The sequence below is a fragment of the Hemitrygon akajei genome, chromosome 7, assembly GCF_048418815.1.
Source record: "Hemitrygon akajei chromosome 7, sHemAka1.3, whole genome shotgun sequence".
Taxonomy (NCBI): domain Eukaryota; kingdom Metazoa; phylum Chordata; class Chondrichthyes; order Myliobatiformes; family Dasyatidae; genus Hemitrygon; species Hemitrygon akajei.
In genome coordinates this window covers 91,562,315-91,580,413 of record NC_133130.1, presented here as the reverse complement: position 1 = coordinate 91,580,413, position 18,099 = coordinate 91,562,315, and the positions used below count along the sequence as shown (strand labels likewise).

Here is an 18,099-nt window from a genome sequence, read left to right as displayed (position 1 = left end):
CGCTACTGGTCATGCCTCAACTGTGTGCCCCTGTGCTATTGGGGCTCGACTTCCAGAGCCACCTGAAAAGTGTGACAATGGAGTATGACGGGCCCCTCCCACCAATCACTGTCAGAAATCCTCAGTTTTGTGGGACTTCGCTACTGACCACACACACACCCACCCACACATCCCACCCAGCACCATGCCAACAGCCGCGCTACTGAAACCACTTGCAGCCTCCCCACCCTCAAGATGCCTCCCCCACCGCTGTTCACCAACCTGACCCCCGACTGTAAACCTGTGGCAACTAAAAGCAGGAGGTACAGCGCGGGGGACAGGGCCTTCATTCAGTCAGAGGTGCAGCGGCTGCTCAGGGAGGAGATCATTGAGCCAAGCACAAGTCCTTGGAGGGCCCAGGTGGTCGTTGTTCGGACTGGGCAGAAAAATAGGATGGTCGTGGACTATAGCCAGACCATCAATAGGTTCACGCAGCTTGACGCGTACCCTCTACCCCGCATCGCGGATATGGTCAATCAGATAGCTCAGTACAAGGTGTACTCGACCATAGACCTGAAATCCGCTTACCATCAGCTCCTCATCCACCCAGAGGGCCGCCCTACACTGCCTTTGAGGCGGGCGGCAGGCTCTATCACTTCCTGCGCGTCCCCTTCGGCGTCACAAATGGTGTCTCTGTCTTCCAGAGGGAAATGGACCGGATGGTGGACCAGTGCCAACTGAAGGCCACGTTCCCATATCTGGCTGGATAACATCACCATCTGCGGTCATGAATGGCAGGATCACGACACCAACCTCCAATGATTTTTCCAAGCGGCCAAAGCTCTTAACCTTACCTTACCTATAACAGGGACAAGTGTGTGTTCGGAACCACCCGACTTGCTATCCTTGGGTATGTTGTGGAGAATGGGGTCATTGGCCCTGACCCCGACCGTATGCACCCCCTGTTGGAACTCCCTCTTCCCACCACCCTCAGAGCCCTCAAACGGTGCCTGGGCTTCTTTTCCTATTATGTCCAATGGGTCCCTCATTACGCAGACAAGGCCCGCCCCCTGGTCGTCCACCATATTTCCCCTCTCAGCCGAGGCCTGCGCGGCCTTCAGCCAAAGCAACGATTCATGTGGTGGACGAGACCATTCCCTTCCAAGTAGAGAGTGATGCCTCCAACTTTGCGCTGGCTGCTACCCTCAATCAGGCAGGAAGGCCGGTAGCATTCTTCTCTCGTAACTTTCAGGGCCCTGAAATTCGGCACTCCACGGTGGAGAAAGAAGCCCAGGCCATAGTGGAAGCTATTAGGCACTGGAGGCACTATCTCGCCGGCAAAAGGTTCACCTTGCTGACCGACCAGCGCTCAGTTGTGTTCATGTTCAGCAACCAACAGCAGGGCAAAATCAAAAATGATAAAATTTTGAGGTGGAGAATAGAACTCTCCACCTACAACTATGACATCCTGTACCGGCCTGGAAGGCTCAGTGAGCCCCCTGATGCCCTATCATGGGGAGCGTGTGCCAGCGTGCAGCTTGACTGGCTATACACCCTCCACGCAGGGGTCACCCGATTTTACCATTTTGTGAAAGCCCGGAACCTGCCTTACTCGCTTGAGGAAATCAGGATGATGACCAGGGACTGTCGAGTCTGTGCTGAGTGCAAACCGCACTTCTACCGTCCTGAAAAGGCACAACTTATCAAGGCCACTCGCCTCTTTGAGCGACTGAGTGTCAACTTTAAGGGCCCCCTTCCCTCCACCAACCGCAATGTCTACTTTCTCAACATGGTCGATGAGTACTTGCGGTTCCCCTTTGCCATACCCTGCCCCAATACCACTGCCACGTCCGTCATAAAAGCCCTGCGCCAGCTCTTCACTCTGTTCGGATATCCCTGCTATATCCACAGTGATAGAGGGTCCTCGTTTATGTGTGATGAGCTGCGCCAATACCTGCTGGCTAGGGGTATTGCAACTAGTAGGACCACGAGCTATAATCCCCGGGGAAATGGACAGGTGGAGAGGGAGAATGCCAGTGTGTGGAAGGCCACACTCTTAGCCCTTAGGTCAAAGGGATTGCCGGTCTCTCACTGGCAGGAGGTCCTCCCCGAGGCACTCCACTCCATCCGCTCCCTGTTATGCACGTCCACCAATGCCACCCCTCATGAGCGACTCTTTTCTTTTCCCAGGAAGTCTGCCACTGGAACCACCCTACCGGCTTGGCTGACGTCCCCAGGGCCAGTATTGCTCCAGAAACATGTGAGGAGCAATAAATACTCCCCAGTGGTTGAGAGGGTTCACCTTCTACATGCGAACCCCCAGTATGCCTACGTGGTCTTACCTGATGGGCGGGAGGACACGGTCTCCATCCGTGACCTGGCACCCGCAGGAGCACCAGACCCCGACCCCGAACACTCCACAGTGACTATGAACCCCGTTACCCACTGATGCATATACCCACAAGACACCGCGCACACAAAGCCCTACACAGACTCCTCACGACACTCCCATACCGGGCGCCACGCACACGCATGAGGGGTTACTGATGCCTAACGGGCTGGCACCTCAAGTCAGGCTGGAACCAGCACAACCACCGTCACTGGTGCAATCACCACCGGTGCTACGTAGTTCGCAGCGACAGACTCGACCGCCTGATAGACTGGACCTGTAAATATACTTGTCAGAAACTTCGCCCCGTGGGGACTCTCTTTTAAAACAAAGGGGAGGTGAATATGGTAAACTATGTTTACCTGTCTGGACACGCCCCTCTGCTGACTGCTCCTGTGGCTCCTCCCACAGACCCCTGTATAAAGGCGGTTGGAGGCACTGCTCCTCCCTCACCCCCATCCCTTTTAAAGCACTGAAATCCAGGAATATTGAGAATCTATTCCTGCCCTGGTGCCGGCCAAGCCAAGGCCACTCCATCATAATTCCATGTATGTATCCAAGATCTCAGTTCATCACCTTTGTTCCTGATGCTTCTTGCATTGTAGTACACGCACTTTAGCCCTTCTTCCTTATTACCTTTACACCTTATCACAGGCAACGTCCTGGTAAACATCCTCTGTACCTTCTCCAAAGCTTCAACACCCTTTACAGCTGAATTCAGTACTCCAAATGTGAACAACCAGAGAGCTATCACAGGAAACATCCTGGTAAATGTCTTCTGTATCTTCTCCAAAGCCTCCACACTCTTTAAAGGTTGACCAGATCTGAATTCAGTACTCCAAATGTGACCTAACCAGAGGTTTATCAAGTGACTGTCTAGGTTTTTGTTGCTGCCTGCACCACCACCACCTCCTTTGGCAGCTCATTCCAGATACCAACTCCTGCATGAAAAGTTTACTCCTCCGATCTTCCCTAATACATCCTGCACGGGAGGCTGGTCCTTATTGTTAAAACTTCTGGCAACGTGGATTAAAAGTTGGCTGAGGGAGGTGGAGGGTGTTTCAAGCAAAGCTTGGGTTCTGGAAATAGTCAGTTGTACTGTATAGAAACATGCCCTCTTGTCCACTGCATCTATACTGACAATCACTCCTTGCTATAGTAAACCCACTTAGCCACACTAACTCCACACCCCTATGTCTCGCTCATTGAACCTGTAGAACACAATGTTGTGCCAAACTAAATCTTCCTTTTCAGTCCCGACGAGGGGTCTGGGCCCAAAGCATCAACCGTTTATTCACTTCCATAGGTGCTACCTGACCTGCTGAGGTCCTCCAGCATTTGGTACATGTTGCTCTGGATTTCCAACATCTGCAGACTTTATAATTAAACCATCACCTTTTGCCCGCACATGGCCGATATCCTCCATTCTCCACACATTCATTTCCTGTCTAACAGTGTCTTAAATACTTCAACACTCACACAAAATGCTGGAGGAACTCGGCAAGTCAGGCAGATGGGTTGCATTAAAAGGAAGTTTATGCATTCAGTGCCCCTCTCTTCAACGGCGTAAACATGGGGCATCCAAATTATTCTCCTTTTCCATCCACTAACCCAAATGAGCTGAGCTGCAGTTTCTGACCGTAGTCTGCTGGTTGAGCTCTTACCCATATCTGGCCAGTAAACGATCAGTTGTGGTAGTGGGAGCCTGCGTGAGAGGCAGAAACAGGAGATTTTAATCTGGGTAATACCCAGTGTAGTTTTGGATTTAAGTGAATGTGTTGCTGTCTTGTTTTGAAGGTCACAGGTACTAAAAGTTGCTTTTAAATCACAGCACTTTACAGAATGAGGTCAAACCAATATTGGGGAAATTGAGTCAGGACCAAGATATGGATGTAAAATACTTTGCGCAGGAAGCCATGACTGGTAAGTTGCAGCTTTGCACCCGGCTCGGTATGAGCATAAGCATTCTCCCTTCAAGCAGTCTGGCCTGCATTGTCCCAGAGTTTGTCGCTGGGTCTCTGAAGATGAGCACAAGACAAGAGGGGTGTCTGCTGGGTTCCTGCTGTAGGTGCACTGATGGTGGAAAAGGCTCTTTAAACGAAAGATGTGTGCCTTGTAATCTGCACGTGTAACTAGTGAGGGTCAGGGGGAAAACATGCGGTCCTCAGCAGGTTCAGTAAAGGGGATAAAAGACAAATTATGGATTCAAAACTCTGAAAGTACAACTGGGAGCCAGCAAGAGGATTATTCGAAGAGCTGGAACAGTGCTGTGATATTTGTAACTGTTTCCAGTTAGAGGGATTTGCTAATTGTTCAGAATTATAAACCCTGATATAGAGCTGAGAATTTCATGCTCAGCTCTATGTCTCTTACTTGCCCTCCTGTTTCTGTAGGCTGAATATTTTAAGAACCAATCCAGAGTTTTGAGTAGAATCCTCAGTAAAGAGTTCTGTGTTTCTATTAGGTGATTTTTAGGGTTTAAGAATGGGTGTTAAAATCTAGTGCTACCGTTCAATAATTCTCTACCATTGTCTGTACATCCTGTTGCCCCGCTGGTGTTTAGGGCAGTAATGAAGCCCCTCCATCTCTGGCAGTGTTCAGGGCCCCCCTCATCTTGTCAGGAGCTTCCTCAGTTTTCACTCCTGTCAATCACGCAAATCCTGGGTGGAGCCCAGGAATACCGTTGCACTCAGAGGTAGAAAGATTCTTCATTGATGTTTCCGGAACCGTTTTGTTTGACCAGTCAGGGTTGTTAGCCCTGAGCTGAGCCCCTGAACCTGGAGGACCAGTGGACCACCTTTAGTTTGCCCTCTACTCTTTGACCTGTTTGGCATGGGTGACCCTACCAAGGGCCAAAGCATAAAGCCCTGAGCCTCATGCACTCCAGATAAAACCCAATCCTGTCCGACCAGCATAGTTTTCTGGGTCATTGAGGCAGGCAAGCCTCCAAACCCTATGACAAGCTTGTGATCCTCTGGGAGCTCACTGCTATTGTGGTCAAAGTTTGTCCCTCAACCTCACGTCCTAACCACCAGGGGTAGCTGATGCCTTTGTTCTAAGTCGCCCTCAGTCAGATGGGGCTCATCGGCTGTAGTTGGCAGCTCATCTAGGAGAAGGAAAAGTCTGATCTCAAACATCCGCTGCCTTGCAGCTATACCCACTCGTGAAGGAAAATCCAGAGCTGGAGTCCCTAAGGCAGTCCTACATTAAGTTCAACATTGACTGGCAACTGCTGTGATGCTGCTGGTGCCAAACTGTATTGGTCTCTTTGGATTCATCAGCTGCGTGGAGAGGGGAGCCTGCTGCAAGGGCAATAGCTTGCTCTCCATATCGTACTGCTCAGGTTTGCATATCTAGACAGCTAGGACACAACATCCATGGTTGACTCTGTAGGATGGAGGCCTCAGTTACTCCTCCCATTATTACAATTAAATGAATTCATTTGGTATGTAGCGTTTTAGAAAACTTGATGTAAAAAATCACTGAAGGAATGAGAGTATGTGGTCAGTTTTCAGTTGAATGATTTTGAGGTGTTGTGTCTTAAGTAACACAGAAAATCTGGTTCACGGTTTCTGCTAAATTAATTGTTGGGTGAGAAATGAGCTGCATTATTGAGTGGTTTAAGGTCCAAGGGCACGGATGTTAACATTTTGGCTGAAAATGACAAGGGCGATGTGAGGAGAGTGGGAGTGGTGAAAGCAGAATCTACCATGGGACAGCAAGGGTTACGAGGCAAGAGCAAGACTTTTGTGATTGCTGTAGTCAATACAGGCTCGATGGCCTCCTGCTGCTCCCTGTGTTTCTGTATTGGGCTTGTGGATAATGTTTCCACTCTATTCAATATTCAGTGTGTCAGTACAGAGAAGTGCAGGTAAGATGTTTCCTACTTCAAAATCAAGCAGCTAGCAGAACCTGGTAGGTCTTAAAGTGACTGAGGCCTCCGCTGGTCAGAGTTGACCATGTACGTTGCGTCCTAGCTGTCTAGATACGCAAGCCTGGACAGTACGATACGGAGAGCAAGCTGTTGCCCCATGTAGCAAACTCCCCCTCCCCACGCATCCAAAGGAATGGCAGATACAGTTTGGTACCAGGAGCGCCGCAGGAGTTGTCAGTCAGCGTTGAACTCAACATAGGACTGCCTTAGAGGCTCCAGCTCCGGGTTTACTCCTGAAGCCTTCCCTGTGAGTGGGTACAGCCGCAAGGCAGCGGAGGTTTGAGATCAGAGTTTTCCTTCTAGATGAGATGACGAGTCCCATCTGCCCAAATAGGTCTTAAAGCAACAGTTGGTAATTATATGAATTCACTGGCAATATTTTAGAAATGACATACTCCATCACTAGAATTCCCACAAGTTGTTGTCATAGCTTACAGCTAGATGCACGTTCTGATTACCTTCAGAAGCGTTCACGTTTTGTCTCCTTTTAATATCTAATCTGCACGTTTTCCTTCTTATCTAGTGCTTGCCTTATCATAGAAAGGAGTGAAGAAACTGCTCTCCATACTTGCAACGAGATCTGCCGCTGACGTCTTTGAAAACCTTCTTCCACTCTCTCTTTGTACCGTATAGCCTACTTTGTTGGAGCCCAGCCAGGCGGCCGACGGCACTGCTCTTAGTCAGCATTTTAGTGGCTTCTTTGGCTTATTTACTGTACCACTTAGAGAATTCCGATCCAGGAGCCTCGCTGGTGGGCGTTGGAACTGCTGGGAAAGGTGGGAGCTGGGGTGTTGTGGGGGACATCCTGTGTGAATATCAACCGACGGCCTGTATTGGCCCAGAACGATATTCGTGCATGGTTCCTTGCAAACCCTGATAGGATGGCAGGGAGGGAGACTGATGGTGACAGAAGCAGCACGGAGTTTGAGTGGGAAGAGGTGGGGAGAAGATGGAGAAGGCAATGAAGGTGACCAATGTTGGGAAAGTCAAAGTGTCCAGGGTTGTAAGAGTTGGAGCACAAAGGATCAATGGTTGCAAGGGGGTGATCTCCAGGGTTCCCTCAGTGTTAATATGAAGGAGCTAGTGGAGAACTTAAGGGTGAGGAATAGTTCAGTGAAGAGTGTGAAAAGAATGACAAGGGGAGCAGGGAAAAGGGAGACTGAAACTGTTCTGGTAGGATTTGAGGATAAGGTGCCTCCAAAGGAGTTATACTTTGGATTTCTGAGATACAATGCAAGAGAATATATACCAAAACCTATGAGGCATTTCTGCCAGGAGTTTGGGCATGTGGCCAAAGTGTACAAAGGAAAGAGAAGATGTGCAAGGTGTGGTGGGGAACGTGAATACGGAAAATGTGGAGAGGGAGTGGGACCACAGTGCTGTAATTGTGGAGGTAACCATAGTGTAGCGTACTGGGGATGTGAAGTGGTGAAAAAAGAGGTGGAGGTGCAGCAGAGAAGGGTGAAGGAAAAAGTCTCATATGCTGAGGCAGTCAAATTGGCAGGACAGAAGAAAATGAATGAGGGAGGATGTAGCAAAGAGCAAGTGGCAGCTAAAGAAAGGCAAGATAAGAATGCATGGATAGAGAAGAAGAAATTGGTGATCTTTATAGCAGGAGTGATAAATGCAACTTATGAGATCAAATCTAAAACTGAAAGGATTCAGATTATTGTGAAAGCTGCAGAGCACCATTTGGGTATTGTTATGTACCCCTAGGGTTCGTATTTTCTGTAGACAACCACTTTAAAATGTTGGGAGAATGAGTCTGGCTTTTGGACACTGTTTGTGCAGCTAATGAAAGAGAGAGAAGAAGAAGGGGGCTGCATCCAGAGCAGATGTGAGAGAGAGAGAGAGACAAAGATTTAAAGTTATGGCTCCATGGATGATTATTTACTTTTGCTCCAAGGACACTTTGCCTGCTTGTGAGCATTCCTGCTGAGACAGCAAAGCGATGCCAGGTGATGGACAGTTGATGGATGGCTGGTACCCTGTCAGGGGAGATAAAAAGCAGGTCTGCTTAGACACAGGCAGACACACCAAGGGACACTGAAAGAGCATTGTGCACTCACAGGAAGATGGGGGTTTGGTGGATCAATTCGGAGGAATCGATCAGAGGCTCACAGTGTGTGAAGGCAGACCGGTGGGGGCTTGTGTGTGTGTCCACCCTCGCCTGGGTGACAGGCTCATCACTGAAGAATGATCTGGCCGGGAAAGGAGGGGTCACAGTCGGTGACCACAACAGCACAACAGGACAAGAAGATAATGGAAGGTTTGCCTGCTGCAACTGTTCATATATATATCTCTCTCTCTCTCTCTCTCTCTCTCTCACACACACACACACACACACACACACACACACACACACATATGGTACCACAGCAACTACCTCAACTTAAACTAAACTGAACTGAACTCTGCATCATCTTAAGACTATTCATTTACCCCTAGACTTCGATAGAGCTTGGTTTTGATTTATATTTCCACACTTCTATATATATCATTGCTAACCTGTTTTAAATGTATATTTGCATTTTATTCTCCTGTATTATTTAGTTTACTAACAAACACTCTTAGTTACAGCACCACCAGACTCCAACGTATCATTCCATTTCTGTTGGTTTGGTAACCCAGTCACAGGGTATGTGACAGTATGATAGGATTAAACTGGGAAGAGGTAAATGATGAACTGAGGGTACAGTCAAGTCAAGAGACAGTATGTGTGGGTTGACATTACTAATAATGTTACTTCTTCAATGGAATGCAAGAAGCCTGATTGGTAATGGACAAGATTTCAAGCAGTTTATAGCTAGTAGGAGAGAAAAGCCAGATGTTGTGTGTATCCAGGAGACCTGGTTAAAACCTAATTTAGAATTTGTCTTATATGGTTATGAGGCAGTAAGGGGGGAGGAGGAGGATGTGCAACTTATGTAAAGCTAGGTATTCCTTATAGAATACTGGGTATACGAAGTGAACAAGAGTATGTGGTAGTGAAAGTATGTGCTGAAAGGAAAGAGTTTGTGATTGTGAATTATTATAATCCATGCAAAAGACTGGAGTTAAACAAGCTTGAGGAGATAGAAGGGCAGAATAGTAGTGACATTGTTTGGTGTGGTGATTTTACTGGACATAATGTATTATGGGTGAGTGACAGAACAGACATCAATGGTCAAGTAATAGAGGAGTTGCTAGATGAGAAGTATTTCGTCTGCCCAAATGATGGCAGTAGTACTAGAATTGATGTTAATACAGGTAAAGAATCTGTGCTTGATCTTACATTAGTATCAAACTCTATTGCATCAGTATGTGAGTGGTTAGTGTACCAAGAAGGAACTGTAGGGAATGATCATTACCCAATCTGGTGCAAGATAAATATTTCTGCCTCATGAGTCACAGAGAATATAGGTGGGAAATGGATCCTTGAGTGATGCACCATCAATAACTCTCTGAGACGTGAGGCGAGATATCGGCTTTTATTGACTGGAAGAAAGAACAAGCAGCAATTGACCATCATACTACATCCTGGAGACTGAGGGCAGGGCTCAGGCCCCAATCACCTTTATACCGGGGTCTGTGGGAGGAGCCACGGTCAGTGGGAGGGGCCACAGGAGCAGTCAGCAGGGGGGCGTGTCCAGACAGGTATATGTAGTTCACCACATTGAGAAAGCCAATTGGGAGAAGTTTCTGGAAAAAAGTGATAGATATCTAAGTCGGGTCAATGATGAGATGGACATAGAAACACTTGACAGCATATTAAAACAAGGTATAACATCAGCTGCATTAGAATCCATTCCTATAAGTAAAGGAGGGACAAAGAGGAGAGTAATAACATGGTGGGATGATAATTGTAAGGAAGCAGTGAGAAATAGAAATAAGGCTTTTAAATTGGTTAAGAGAACTCATAACTTCCAACATGATTCAGTACAAACAAGCTCAGGCAGTAGTAAGGAGGACAATAAGACATGCTAAAAGGACACACTGGAAGAAGTATTGTGATTCAATTGGAAACACAACCCAAGTAGGAGAGGTGTGGGGGATGATAAAAAGGATGGGAGGGGACAGGAGAGAGTGGAGGTAACCAGTTCTGGTGGATGGAAATGTGACTGCAGTAACAAATAACATTGTAAAATGTAGCGATTCTGTATTGGCCCTTGCAAGCATTAAGGTGGGTACAGCTAGAGGACACCAGGATCTATTGTATGAAATCCTGTTTGCAAATTCAAGACTGGCTAGACAAAGCAAAATTATCGCATTCATGTGGGTTCCAGCACATTCGGGTATTATGGGAAATGAGACAGCAGATAAGCTGGCAAAAGCAGCAGACAAAAAAGGATCTGTAGAGGTCAATATTAAACTATCAAAATTAGAGAGGAAGAGCATAGTGTGGGGAAGGATAAATCAACAGTGGCAGCAGCATTGGGATAGAGCAATAAAAGGAAGAAGGAACATTCAATTCAGAACAGAGTAGATATGGGAAGGAGTAGGGGAGTAAAGTGGAAGGAGCAAGTAATTATAAGTAGACTGAGAATTGGGCACAGCAACCTTAATGGTACTCTGGCCATCATAAATAAACATCCGACAGGTTTTTGCGATCTATGTCAGGAGACTGAAACAGTAGAGCATATCCTTATTTCAAATGCAGGAAATTTGCACAGGAAAGACAAGAAATGCTACAACAATTACGCAAAATAGGACTGGTAGAGAACAGTGTTAAAGGTTTATTGGAATGTGGGGAGAGTGATCGGGGAGGAAATGGTTGTTTAGTTTTTTTAAGGGCGACGGGACTGAAAAGATGGATTTAGGCAGTCAAGTGAATGGACAATGAGGGACAATAAATCCTGAAGATGGCAGTAATGCAACAGTGTGGATGCCAACTGTCGTAAAAACTCAAGAAGGAGGAGGAAGACGAAGAAGAAGTATAGCCTACTTTATAAAATGGGGATTACTTTATGTTGTAGTAACACGTCATTGCATGCGCTATTAGGCGCGTATTGATATGTATGTGTGTTCTGCGTTCGTTTTCCACTACTAAAGAACCATGAAACTTAGCTCCTGTCTCCAGCGTTTTTTGAGTTTTCTCTCCAGTCATAAAATTGTCTATGCTTTTAAGCTTTCTACCAAAGTGCATGACCATACACTTCCCAACACTGTTTTCCATCTGCCACCTCCTAAACTCTAAATTCTTCTGCACCTCTCTGCTTCCTCAATACTACCTGCCCCTCCACCGATCTTCACATCGTTCACTATCTTAGCCTCGAAGCCATCGATTCCATCATCAAAATCCCTGACACAAAATGTAAAAAGTGAGGAGAAACTGTTTTTCCCAGAGAGTGGTGAATCTGTGGAATTCTCTGCCCAGGGAAGCAGTTGAGGCCTCTTCACTAAATATATTTAAGATACAGGTAGATAGTCTTTTACATAGTAGGGGAATTAAAGGTTCTGGGGAAAAGGCAGGTAGATGGAGCTGAGTTTACGGACAGATCAGCCATGATCTTATTGAATGGCGAGGCAGGCTCGATGGGCCAAATGGCCTACTCCTGCTCCTATTTCTTATGTTCTTATGAATCATGAACGGAATAACACCTGCTTCTTCCACTGGAGTCTCTCTAACTGTTCTTTTAGTTTGAGAGCTTTAGATAAGAGCAAATGTGCAGTGCATTCTTCAGAAGCAGTGATGTGAGCTAGTTTGTAATCTTCGTGCATATTGGATGAAAGGTGAATTGCTTAATGGTGTGATGGAACTGTTATTTTTCCATCTATCAAGTTCCTTATTTATTTTGGTATGAACTTAAACAAAAATGTTGCATGTGCAAATTTTGGATTTTTTAATTAATATAGAAATTTGCATTCTTTCACTATTTTTACAGAATTAAAATTATTTTTAAAAATTAAAAAAATCTCCCCCCTCCCCTTTTACTTCTCACCTGCCTATTACTTCTCCCTGGGTCCCCACCTTCTTCCATCTCTCCTGTGGTCCACTCTCCTCTCCTCTCTCAGATTCTTTCTCCTCTAGCCCTTGGCCTTTCCCACCCACCTGTCTTCACCTATCACCTTCCATCTGGCCTCCTTCCCCTCTCCTCACCTTTTTATTCTGGCGTCTTCCCCTCCCTTTACAGTCCCGATAAAAGGCCTCGGCCTGAAAAACCGACTGTTTATTCATTCCCATAGACACTGCCTGAGCTGCTGAGTTCCTCCAGCGTTTTGTGTAAGTTGCTGTGGATTTCCAGCGTCTGCAGACTTGCTCGTGTTTATAATTAAAATCATTCCCTTCATGTGCTACACCTCAAAAGATTCCCCGAATGTCGGAAATGCCTCGATTTTCCAGGCACAAATGGCAGATTCCAAGTGTACATCTTCAAATTGTCGGCTGTTAATTCAAGCCTTGAATTATTTGTTAGTTTGAAATGAAATCAAGGAAAAAGCCTGCCGAATGATGATTTGAACTGTTGGATAATTTAATAGTCATTAGTATTTTTTCCTGTATTTGTGCCAAAGGTGCAGAAAGATTTCTCAAACGCAGAAATTTAAGTTTTTTTTTGTGAAATGCAGCTTTTCGCAAAATGGCCGTTGTTTCCTTCCATGGCCCTCCCGAGGAGCTGGCCAGCACTCAGGCAGAGTGAACGGACAATTAAGACTGAGGAACAGAATTAGGCCACTCAGCCCATCATGTCTGCTTCGCCTTTCCATCATGGCTGGTTTATTACCCTCTCGGCCCCATGCTCCTGCCTTCTCCCCTGTAACCTTTAACACCCCGACCAATCAAGAACCTGTCAGCCTTCACGTTAAATATACCCAATGACTCGTCCTCCACAGCCATCAGCGGTAATGGATTCCACAGATCCACCGGCCTCTTGCTGAAGAAATTTCTTCTCAGCTCTGTTCTAAATGGACGTCCCTCTATTCCGAGGCTGCACCCTCTGGTCATAGGAAACATCCTCTCTGTTCCAGACCTTTTAATATTCGAGTAAGTTTCAATGAAATTCACCCCTCTTCCTTCCCTTCTGAACTCCATTGAGGACAGACCCGGAGCCATCAAGCACTCCTCTTGTATGTTTCATTCCCAGGATCATTCTCGTGAACCCTCTCGAATAGCGGCACATCTTAGATAAAGGGCTCAAAACTGCTCACTATACCCCCAACTGCGTTCTGACCAATGCTTACAGAGCCTCAGCATTACCCTTATATTTTTTCTAGTCCTCTCAAAATGAATGCCAACATTCCACTTCCCTTCCTTACCGCCAACTTAGCCTGCAAGATAACGTTTAGTGAACTCTGCACGAGGTCTCCCAAGTGCCTTTGCACCTCTGACTTCTGAATTTTCTCCCCATTTGGAAAACAGTACAGTATATGCCTTTATTCCCGCTACCAAAGTGCATGGCCGTACATTTCTGGTAGTGGGCACCCTTTGATCCCAGGAGATGATAGGTTTGTGTCTCTGGTGGACTGTGTCCTCTCCTGGGCAGGGAGGTTTGAAGGACTCGCTCTTGCCCGTGCAGCAGGCTCCCCCTCTCCACGTCACTGATGTGGTCGAAGGGAAGGGCGAGTGCCAATACAGCTTGGCACCAGTGTGGTGAACTACATGTACCTGTCTGGACACGCCCCTGCTGACTGCTCCTGTGGTCCCTCCCACTGACTGTGGCTCCTCCCACAGACCCCGGTACAAAGGCGATTGAGGCCTGAGCCCGGCCCTCAGTCTCCAGGGTGTAGTATGGTGGTCAACTACTGCTTGTTCTTTCTTCCAGTCAATAAAAGCCGATATCTTGCCTCACGTCTCAGAGAGTTATTGATGGTGCATCAATTTTATTGACTGGAAGTTTTAAAACATGGAAAGTATTTTACATCCGGAAAAATTGGATTTGGACCCCCAAGACCCTGAAGCAGCTCTTGCCTTTGAACTCTGGCTTGCATGCTTCCACTCATACTTGGAGGAGGTTAGTGCAACTGAACCCGCTGTTATGCACAGAATTCTCCTCTCGAGGGTCACCCCGAAAGTTTACTCACTTATCAGGGACCTGCCGACCTACCAAGGGGCACTGGACACCGTCTACGCAAGACATCGCTTAGTTACGCGATGATAGCGGGCTGGAGAGTTGAGCGCCGAGTTTCTCCGAGCCCTACAGACACTCGTGCGAACTTGCGACTGCAAATCTCTCACGGCGGAACAGCATGCGGAACTCCTCGTACGAGACGTCTTTGTTACAGGGATCAGGTCAGTGTTCGTGCGCCAGCGGCTGCTGGAAAATGCCGATCTTACCTTACGCTCGGCGATCGAGACGGCCGACACGCTGGAAGCTGCTCTGCACAATGCTGACGCTGTCCAGCCGCGTGATCCCCCGCCGGTTCCGTGGAGGTTGCCACAGTGAAGCTGTAAACAACATCAAACTGCCTTAGGGGTTTACTCCCAAAGCCTTTCCCATGGGTGGGCATAGCTGCAAGGCAGCAGAGGTTTAAAATCAGGGTTTTCCTTCTCCTAGGCAGGCTGCCGTCCAAGGCTGAGGAATCCCCAATCTCTACAGCTGCATCTTTCAGAACCCTACGGTGTGGCCCATCTGGTCCAGTGACTTGACTACCTTCAAAGCTCTCAGCTTCCCCAGCACCTTCTCCTTAATAAAAGCACTTTTGCTAACTGACACTCAAATTTCTGGCATAGTGCTGGTGTGACCATAATGTACGGTACTGCGCAAAAGTCTTAGGCTCGTGAATATAGCTCGGGTGTCTGAGGTTTGCACGGTCCTGCTGTAATTCTTATATATTGCACTGTGCTGCTGCCACCAAAAAAAATCATATTTCATGACAGCTGTGAGTGATGATAAACCTGATTCTGATATGGGTCTCTGATGTGGACTGAGAGTGGGAAGGGGGCAGGGAGAGGGACAGGAGGTGGGTTGGCGGAGTCGATGTTGCTGTTCCATTTTCTGTGTGGAGGGAAGGGTGGTTTTGGGGGATCTGATGATCAGGATGTGGGGGTGGTGTAGGTTTCACGTTTCTGTCTGAATGACTTTCATGTTCTTTCTTTGTTTCGTGGCTATCTGGGGAGACAAATTTCAGAGTTGTACATGGATACTTGCTTTGATAATACGTGAACCTTCGGCCTGGCACATCAAACAGATACAAATAGAAAGGGCAATAAGCTCCATATAATCAGATGAGGGGGTGACAACTGCTGACCCAAATGAAATAAACAATATCTTTTTGAGATTTTACCAAAATCTGTATAGCTCAGAGTATTCAGATTCAGCTCCACAAGTACAAAAGGAATTTCTCGACTTATTAGAATTTATACCCCTGGATGAAATGTCCTTGACCTCGCTGGAGTTGAACTTAGAGGTGAAGGAATTGTCTGAAGCTATAACTTACATGAAGGGAGGGAAAACTCCCGGGCCCGATGGGATTCCGATAGAAATATATAAAATCTTTAAGACTAAACTAATACCACCTCTGCTTGATGTGTATCAGGAGTCATTTGACACTGGATCCCTTCCCCCCCCCCCTTAATATGGCAGCAATTACACTACTGTTAAAGCCTGGAAAACCACTGTCCCCATGTGGATCTTATAGACCAATCTCACTTCTGAACAATGATCTCAAAATTCTCTGTAAGGTATGAGCTAGGAGGCTGGAGCCACTCTTGCCAAAAATGGTCCACCCTGACCAAAATGGATTTGGTAAGGGAAGGCAGGGCTTCCACAACATTCGAAGAGTGCTTAATATACTTTATGAAAAATCTGGAAGCTCTGATAGTGCTATTCTGTCACTGGATGCCGAGAAAGCCTTTGACAGAGTGGAGTGGCAGTATCTAAAGTTTTAGAAAGATCTGGAATAGGGGGAAATTTTCTAAGGTGGATACAGCTTCTTTATTCTAACCCACAGGCTGAAATTTTAACTAATGGGCTTTTTTCGGCGCCTTTTAAACTCCAACGGGGAACAAGACCTCCTGTTTATTCTGGCCATTGAGCCACTTGTTATGGCAATTCGAAAACAGGCTAACATAGCAGGAATACTGTAACAATGCTAGAAATTTGAGGGGTTATTTATCAACATTTTTTGTCAAAACCTGTTTAGGGAGTGGACTTCTTTGTTGACAACTTGAACTCCTTGTGCATGACGTGGCTGGTGGATCGCGGTGAGTATAGCCTTGATGAATCGTTACTTTTGTTGAATGAAAGTCCTTCACAGTTGTCCATGTCGTCTTCCTTGTCCAGGTGTTTCCATGATGCTGAGTGATCCTACCAGGTGCCTTACCAAAATTCCTTCATCGTGCTTTGCACATCCTCAAAGGATTGGGTCAGGCTCAAGGCACGACAAGCCCCTCACAGAGCCATGCTGACTCTCCCGAATCAGACTATGCTTCTTGTAAATCCTGTCTGTAAGAATCTTCTCCTACAATTTGCCCACTGGTGAAGTAAAACTCACTGGTCTATAATTCCCAGGGTCATCCCTTCTCTCTCTCGAGCAAGGAAATAACATTTGTCCCCTTCCAATCATCTGGTACTTCCTCTGGTGAGGACTGGCCAGCGAAGATGCCCAGATCGTCATTGAAGGTGCAGCAATCTCTTCCCATGCTTCCCGTAAATAACCTTGGGATATATCCCAGCTGGCCCCAGGGACTTATCTATCCTAGTGCTTTTCAAAAGTTCCAGAACATCCTCTTTCTCAGTGTTGACGTTGTAGCATATCACTGCCCTCACAAACATCAAGGTCCCTCTCACAGGTGGTTACTGAAGCAAAGTATTCATTGCGGATCTCCCCCAAAGTCCCCCGACTCCAAACATGTTGCCTCATTTAGCTCTGGCCGGCCCAGACCCTCACTCTGGCCATCCTCCTGTTCTTCAAGTTTTTTTCTCTGAATTCAACTCGCCAAGTCCTTCTCGTGGCCCTTTTAGTTCTCCAAAGTCCATTCTTCACTCCCTTCCCGGCCACATTGTAAGTCTTTGGAGCCCAGGCTGATCTTTGCATCCTACGCTTCTAGACTAGCTGTTCCTATATTGGAGGAGGTGGTCCAGGGACGTACTTACACAGGCGTGGAGCATCTGGTTGGATTTTGAGGATGGGTAACTAGACCATAAGACACAGGCGTGGCCTCCACAGCTGTCTGTGACAATGAACTCCACTGATTCACCACTCTCCCGTTCAGGAGTTACCAACCTGTTTTATGCCATTGACCCCTACCGTTAACCAAGGGATCCGTGGACCGCAGGATGGGAATCCCTGTGAGACTAGCTGAAGAAATTCCTTCTCATATCTGTTGAAAATGGACATCCCTCTATTCTGAGGCTGCGCCCTCTGGACTGAAACTCACTTGAGAGAGGATGCAGAAAAGGTTGGCTAGGATGCTGCCTAACTGAGAGAGTATAAATCCCTTTAGTCTCTACATTGAGGTTGGACAAGTTTGGGCTTTTTTCTGGGAGTGCTGGAGTCCGAGGGAAGTTTATAAACATCGGACAAGATTGGGATATTTTATCTGGGGTAAAGGAGTCCGAGGGAAGTTTATAAACGTCGGCCAAGATTGGCTTATTTTATCTGGGTTGCAGGAGGCTGAGGGAAGTTTATAAACGTCGGACAAGATTGGGATTTTTTACCCCCGGGAATGCAGGAAGCCAAGGGATGTTTATCAACGTTAGACAAGATTGGGTTATTTTATCTGGGGTAAAGGAGTCCGAGGGAAGTTTATAAACGTCGGACAAGATTGGGTTATTTTATCTGGAGTGCAGGAGGCTCAGGAAAGTTTATGAAATTTAGAGAGGCAGAGATAGGTACACAGTCAGAACTAGGTAGAAACGCAAAATACCAGAGGAGGGGA

General features: G+C 46.8%; 1 protein-coding gene across 1 annotated transcript in view; it reads right to left on the bottom strand.

The window, feature by feature from the left end:
* Positions 1–17,662, bottom strand: part of LOC140730666 (serine/threonine-protein phosphatase 2A 65 kDa regulatory subunit A beta isoform-like) — a 92,163-nt gene extending 74,501 nt beyond the window's left edge. Inside the window, exons 1-2 of the mRNA XM_073051416.1 lie at positions 17,469–17,662; positions 14,554–14,664 (exon numbers count right to left, since the gene is read on the bottom strand). Coding sequence (XP_072907517.1) covers positions 14,554–14,664; positions 17,469–17,558 — 201 coding nt within the window. The 5' untranslated portion in view covers positions 17,559–17,662. The remainder of the gene's footprint in view (positions 1–14,553; positions 14,665–17,468) is intronic.
* Between the last annotated feature and the right edge of the window lie 437 nt (positions 17,663–18,099).